This window comes from Convolutriloba macropyga, chromosome 2, assembly GCF_964194025.1.
Source record: "Convolutriloba macropyga chromosome 2, txConMacr16.3, whole genome shotgun sequence".
In the NCBI taxonomy this organism is placed as follows: domain Eukaryota; kingdom Metazoa; phylum Xenacoelomorpha; order Acoela; family Convolutidae; genus Convolutriloba; species Convolutriloba macropyga.
In genome coordinates this window covers 53,255,690-53,263,059 of record NC_134469.1, presented here as the reverse complement: position 1 = coordinate 53,263,059, position 7,370 = coordinate 53,255,690, and the positions used below count along the sequence as shown (strand labels likewise).

General features: G+C 34.7%; 1 protein-coding gene across 1 annotated transcript; it reads right to left on the bottom strand.

The window, feature by feature from the left end:
* Window positions 1–304: 304 nt before the first annotated feature.
* Window positions 305–4,343, bottom strand: LOC142335349 (lysosomal thioesterase PPT2-like). Its single transcript, XM_075383805.1, has 3 exons — window positions 3,908–4,343; window positions 1,742–1,890; window positions 305–1,014 (listed from the first exon to the last, which is right to left on the bottom strand). The coding sequence occupies exons 1-3, from the start codon at window positions 4,120–4,122 to the stop codon at window positions 515–517; spliced, it is 864 nt and encodes a 287-aa protein (XP_075239920.1). The 5' UTR covers window positions 4,123–4,343; the 3' UTR covers window positions 305–514.
* Window positions 4,344–7,370: the final 3,027 nt, after the last annotated feature.

Sequence of the window (7,370 nt, the reverse complement as noted above, 5' to 3'; positions counted from 1 at the left end):
TCATCCTTGTAATAGCGAAAGCTAATTTGTAATAGGATAATTGAACGAAAAGATCAAAGCACATTGGGTAAGTTGGTATTGGGTAAAATGGCACTGGGTAAAATGGCAGGTTGGGTAAATTTTCAGGTAATAAATTCAGTCGATTACATTCGGGAGAGTTTTAAAATAATCAGTTTTATTTGAAACATTTTAGGACGCAACAAAATTCGATACGAATCCATTCAGCGATGCTTGTAACAAATTGTGAGAATGGTTATTATGAAATAGAAAAAATTGTTTTCTACGCTAAATGGAAGAAATGAAATGACAACTAAAATGCGCTTCTTTGAGCTAAACAAATTTATTTTTTATCAACCATGCCCATTAAAACAATTTTTAGCATCTGTCAATCCACTTTCCAGTTGTGGTGGTAAAACATTCGGATATAATCAGGTATAAATTCAATGCAGTAATATCCAGTTGCTGACTTATCAGTTTCTAACTATGCAGATGACTTTATAGTGTAAATGAGTGTTTATTCCATATCCAAATAAGGAAGTATGCAAGTTTCCAGAGCACGTTCATCGGTTGTCCAGTCACCGTGACCTACATTCTCCACAGTACAAGGGTCAATCAAGTTCTTGTCGCCCAAAGTTTTCAACCCAAACCAGTTGTTCACATAGAACTCCTGTGCCCGCATCGGAATCACAGTTAAGTTCTCATTGTAGAAACCAAACTGAGCCGACTGCCACGGAACTATAACCCCATCATCAGGTCCACCAACCAGAACTAGTCGCTGCAGGCTCTCAAAGTTCTCGATGTATCGGTGGAGTGATGCGTGGTAGTTTTCATTGTCCAAATAAGGAAGGACCTCAGAGTGTTTGAGGTACTCAGCGATATGGAAGGGATCTTTCCATTGGTTGCATCCTGAGTTGTTCTGACCCCTTAGGTTGTAACATATTTTCCAGACGTCTTCGTTGTTGATAGAGGAATCGAAGAAGCAAGGTTGCCCGACGACACCAAAACCTCCAGCAACTAAAAGTTTGTTAAAAATAGAAAATAAACTCACTGACTGATTGTCAACTCAAGGAAGAGTTAAATTTATCGGACAAAATAACTCAAAACGACTAAAGTCTTGGTCCAGACAGAAATCGCCCCTCATCAGACCGTCCCAGACAAAAGTGACTTATAATCAGACTATCTGAGCTCTAAGATCTGACCTCCAATTCAGACAAGTTCCAGACCCTTGGTCAGACTAAAGTGCGCTCGAACACTTTTCGAAAGAGCGCAGGTATGCACTTGACGATGGTCTGATCAGAAGTCTATTCGGTCTGGACATCTAAACTTGGGAATTAACTTCGTTATGATTAAGAAATTAGCGGGAACTTGACCTGGGAACAGAAACGGTATAAAAAAACGCATTTTAATGTAGTGTCGCGTACTAAGTAGAGCTACCTTAGTTGACAGAAAGCTTTAATCATAGATTTTTTTCATATTATAGATTATCGACTTCATATTCAAAAAGTCATAAGAAGTTGGTAGGATTACATTTTTGTCATAAATAAACGTTCAATGACTACAGCTATGTTCAGAGACGTCGTAGTAGGAAGTTACCATTCTAGAAATTTTGAACTATGAGGTCAAGCTATTCTGACACAATAAAATACTATAGGTTGCTAATCTTCATGGGTAATTTTGCCTTGCAAGATCATCTTTACATTACAAGAATAGTTTTGATGATACGTATATTACAGATGCTAACGTGGAGATGACAGGGTGATGAGAGTGTGAATGTGGCGATTGTCACTCCCCTCCACGATGGCACGTGCGACAATACCCCCCTGTGAGTAGCCAAGGAGAGTCACATATCCATACTCTCGCGTTATGTTGAACAACAGATTGCTGAACACTTTAATCAGGCACTATGTTGAACATAAGACATACGCTGTCAATAATAGCTTTTACAATAAAGTCAACTGAAAAACTAATTTTGCAGCTTCTCTCATAATCGCTGAAATTTGGTTTAAATTTTGTCTCTTTTATCAGTTCAAAATTACATGTTTTAGAAAAGTGGTTTATTTTGCTATTTTTTGCATTTTTGGTTAAGAAAATGGGAACATGGTAAGCATGAACGTGTAGTAAGTTTCCTTTGCAATGCAATAAAAAATATCACGGGACATTTGTCATTTTGTTATTGCTCAGAAATTTCTTCCAAAATCGGTTTCTTTCGAGCTAAATTAGTTTATGACAGAAACAGAAAGATTAAATACACGCATCAAAAAAGCAAAATAATTATAGACTGAGAAATTAAACAAATAATTAGTTTCAAAAAAATTTGTAATCACTTACGCGAAAAATTAGTGATTTTCTCCCTGAAAAGCAATAATATCAACATGAAACTTTATAACATGAAAAATAACAGTTGACATAATTTTAAAGTTTCCTATATATTATTCCCTTGCCCACTGACCAAATGTTCAATGGTTGGATAACAAATAACAGAGTTTAAAAAGTTGCTTGTTTTTCAATTCTGCCAAAAGATGTACTGTACTGGATAGTATAGGTTTCGTATAGACTTTGATGTCCGTGGAAAAATCAAAATTCTTTTGTTAAATAGTAAAAAGTATAGCAAAACTTAAATTGTGTTAAAACTTAAATCGTTGTTCGCTTAACACTTATTAAAAATATTGATTTTTGTTAGTTTACCTTTGTCTTGGTTAAAATTGGTTTGTGTCAATACCCATAATCCTGCTATTGATATATACTATCTGATGCTATAATTCATATGTTAAGTAAAACCACACGCTATGGCTGTTTCTTGAAAAGAACTATAAAACGAAAACAAGTCTCAAGTAGCTGCATTAATCTATCACAATAGGAAAAATTATCACGAACAAAAATAACCAAAAATGGAAACTTCCTATAACACTTTCAATTATCCAGTTCTGGTTGATGTCATTTTCATTTCGTTCTGATGACATCTGCCGGACAATAGGCGTGTCTATTTTATTGTCACCCGAAGTGACGTACAATTTTGCCCGACGTTATACTATACAGATTATAAGAGTGCTAAAAATCTATTCCCTTTATCACCCTGTAAATCTGGTAACCGATGAGGTTCTTTTAAGTAAAATGAGCACAAAAATTCTGAACCAATCGCAATGCAGGGAGTTTTATTATCCCTTAAGACAAGATAATTGGAGCGAGATAAATTTAAAACAAACAGATTGTGGGCCATGGTCATGCCTCATCGGCTCGTGGGACTTGATATGAATCTATCACAGCCCAACTATTGATCCACGTGACCTGGTGGCTTTGAAAAGAAGCTCCAGGAGCAATCAATTGATAATTAATTGTCACTGGTCATTCCGGCACTTATGAACTCAGCTCCGGCACTCTTAAACTTCGCCCTTGTATTACGTCAACGTTTTTGTACGTAACCGTCGGCAAAATGTTTAAGATCAAAACATTCTTCCATTTATATTCACTCTTTTGGCGTACAAGAAACAACATCACATCTGTTATTAACTTTATTCGCTTGTCTTTGAAAAATGGTGACCACAATCTAATTACCGATTCTCTATTAGTTAAGCTTAACATCAAGTTGCTCTGAAAAAAGTGATCAAGATTAAAATTGATGTGGAAAGTTGATTGAAATTGATGTGGAATTGATCTGAGCTTGTAGCCCTTTTGACTTCGTGTTTGGTATGAGTTCTCTGACTCAGGAGGGACAACTCGTTTTCTTGCGACAAAAGGACAGATCACTTCGCTTCATTTACAAAAAAAGGTAAAGCTACGTTTTATCGTAAACTTTAAATCTAACTAAAGGTAGCCAGGGCACTTTTAAGTTTTAAAGTTTTCACAAGAAAAGAAACCTGTTCAAATGAAGAATCGATATACTTCCTAAAGTAATTATTTCAACATCCCTGGGATTTGTCGTTGCAATGTCACTTCACTGAAGCCATCGTTGAAAGCATCCAATGAAATGGTCACAATGTCGGGGTAGTATGATTTCACGCGAGATATCAACGTGTCGAAGACCTCAAAGTTTCCTCCCAAACCATGGATAAGAACCAGAGGTCGAATTTGCACACTTGTATATACGAGTATTAGCAAAAAGCAGAGTTGGGCTAAGCTTCGCATTATTATGTTAACAATAAAACGTCTTATAAATGGATATTATGCTATCTCGGTTAGTTTGCGACAATAACAAACCTTTTTGACTACTAGAGTTGATCAACCAAACAATCAAAGAGCTTCATTGATGTCAACGCTTCATCAAAGGTTTTAGTATGAGTTTGATCTTTCTAAAAGTTCTCGTAACATAATGGACAACTTGACCTCGCAGCTCAACAACAAAAGACAGACAGGGTCTTTAACTCGTGACAAAATTATTTGATTTCAACTCCCTCGATCATGGTACATTTTATGAAGTTAAGAAGTCCTTGTAATCAAAGTATTCCTGCTCAGCTTTCAAAGCATCAGTCTAACTCATTGTTAAAAGACAAAATTATTTGTGTATTCAATCATTTCTATATTAGCTTTAAATATTTATAGAACTCACGAATTATCAAATTTCAGGTCCAAATTTATGTTTAAAGCTAAACTTCAACGAACAAATCGGTGCATCCGGTCATTTATAGCTGACTTGAAACAGGTCGTAAAACGAAAACAATGCCTTCGTACTGGTCACATACGAGCTACACACCAGACTAAGGGTACCACAGACGATCGTTGTTACAGAAAATGACTGACGTGCTATCACAAAAACTTCTTAACATAGCCGGCAGATTGCCGGAAATTAGCCGCGATAGACGCTTTTGCCCTTCCATGGAATTGAAACAATTAAAAACATACCCGGCAGATTGCTGGAAAATAGCCGCCGTTGATTCCAATAAGCATGATTGGGATTGAAATAACAGAAGATATTGAAAAAAAAAGATTTTTGTACAAAAACATTTTTTAAGTCCGATTTATTTTGATGGCATTTCGTAGTTGAACATACTTGTGTTTCTTAGAGAGAGGCTACAGGGGCTCCTATCAATAACGATAAGCATTAGAGATGATAAATAAGACTTATAGGAACGACGTTCAAATAGCGGGCATCTGAAATTGGGCTTTATGGGTTTATCCCGTTTCTATTTCTGACATCCATTTTTGTACTAACTCTGTTCATTTTGAATTGCTTTGCTGAGCAACTGATGTTCAAAATCACCTTTAGCAGAATGAGAGAAGAGAGAAACTAGCCTAGAGAAGTCAAAGATTTCACGCAAAATGTTGAAAAGGCGGCAAAATGAGGTAAAGCGAAACATTTTTTTATTCGACGAAGTAAAAAAATAGGAGCGCTATAATAGCCGGCTGAGAAGATGAGGGCGGCTATTTAAAATAAGATAGACAGATTGACCACCAGTCCTTTAAAAGACCACTAGACTTTTTGGGTTAGATTCAGAATGTTTAAAATCAATATTTGAAATCAAAAACTCAAGATTCTTTTTACTCAAGAATTAGGGCATATACGTTTGGCACTACTTAGATGCACACTATTGAGATCTGTAATTAGTAAATGTTCATAAATTTTAAAGTTCAATAAGTGAGTTCAGAAGACATTTTTTGAGTGAGGTAAACCACGAAATTGAACTAAAAGCAGAACAAATGACGTCACTTACAAAGAATTAACTACAAAGCAGTAGAAGCCATTGAAATTGAAAAAGTCAATGGTCGAAAGAATCATCGATACAGACGACGAATTAAAAAACATAGCCGGAAGAAATCCAGAAACGACTCGAAGAATCGTCTTCGTGAAAGAATTAGAATTTAAATCAACTGGTGCCTAATAAAAACAAAAGAAATTTCAGTAAAAAAAATATGAAGATAGCCCGTAAAACCAACTGAACTAAAACACTACATTACACCTATATATAAATCCAGTCAAATTTTTGTACGCAAATGAAAACATCAAAGCAAGCGAGCAGCAAAAGTCAAGCCATGCTCGGCTCCCAAAACGATATTTTGGCAGAAAGAATTGAACTGCTAGAAATGGCCAAAAATTGTCACAAAATTTAACAAATTGCGTAAGATCTTTCAACCGCAACAATATTTTACAACAGTGATCAATCAAAAACTAAATACGATTTGGCAAATCAACCATTAACATAGGTGGTGGCTTCAAAGAGAAAAGAACGCAACAAAAAACAATGACCAAAAAATTAATCAAATCGAAACTAATCAAAAAGATTCACGATACAGAACAATATTCAAACATAAAAATTATTGTTACCAAAACCAATCCCTAAGAATATTTAAAGAAAAAAAAGTTGTTCAAAAATTGCAAAAGTGAAGCTAGCAAAACCTCAGTGCCATATCATGTCGATTAAAATCAATTTTAAGTAAAAAAAAAACTACAAAAATTCGAAGGAAAAGGACAAAAAAGTTTAAATTTGATAATTTTCAATTTAATTAAAGGCGAATAAAACTAGGTCTCAGCAGAATGATAGATAGAAACATGCTTGAATGTGGAGAATACATACATTTTGAAAAAGATTTTTAAACTAAATCTCAATTTCTGAAAAATCAAAAAACCAAAAGGGAAACGCAAATTAAACATCAAAAGGAAAAAATGGGTTAAAAACACGAATTCTTTGTTATTAAGCAATCTACGTTTAAGAAAATTACATAGTCATCTTACTGTCTCAGAAAGAAGCAGAACAGCACAACTGCGAAACAGTAAAACAATTTGAAAAAAAAATCAAAATATGGTAAAAAATTTCACTGAATTTATCGGCAAAAACAATTCGATTATTTACAAAACGAAACCATAAACACCAATGGTGCAGCAAAAAACTATTTATGGTAAATGAACTCAATTTACAAACAAAAAACTTGAAAAATGACAAAAACCGCGAAAATCGGATTAGTATGTGTCCGATTTTATATAAAAAAAAACCTGACGTGAAAAAGAGGCATCTAATTCAAGATTTATCAATAACCCGTTGACATATTTACTAAAAAAAGACCCCCCTCAAGGAACCAAAATGTAAATAATGAAAAATTCAAAAATTGACAAAATTGAGAAAAATTGGCCAATTTTGCACTTGAAACGCATAATCATGCAGCATCGATAAAAATTTACCTCTACAAAAAAACAAGTTACAATAAAGAGTATTTGAGCCAAATGGACGAAAACACAGCTAAAAACTGTCATCTATATGCGCCAATATCTCAAACTCTTTCAAAGTCAGAAGTCATTCACTGAACGCAGCACATGAACAAAAAACTTCTCTCGCTCAGAAAATAGTTCACACGGCAATTGTTCTCACTTTCACTACTAGGCCAAAACTCCGGCTGAACAAATATTAATTCCTGTAAAAAACCTTAAGAAAATCAATACTCTT

What these genes read in the sequence shown, in the direction of transcription:
- LOC142335349 (XM_075383805.1), bottom strand. Translation starts at nt 4,122, where the DNA reads ATGCGAAGCTTAGCCCAACTCTGCTTTTTGCTAATACTCGTATATACA. An exon ending in ACATTGCAACGACAAATCCC is followed by an intron (nt 1,891 to 3,907) that starts AGGGATGTTGAA and finishes GTGCCTGATTAA; the next exon opens with AGTGTTCAGCAATCTGTTGT. An exon ending in CATCACCCTGTCATCTCCAC is followed by an intron (nt 1,015 to 1,741) that starts GTTAGCATCTGT and finishes ACAAACTTTTAG; the next exon opens with TTGCTGGAGGTTTTGGTGTC.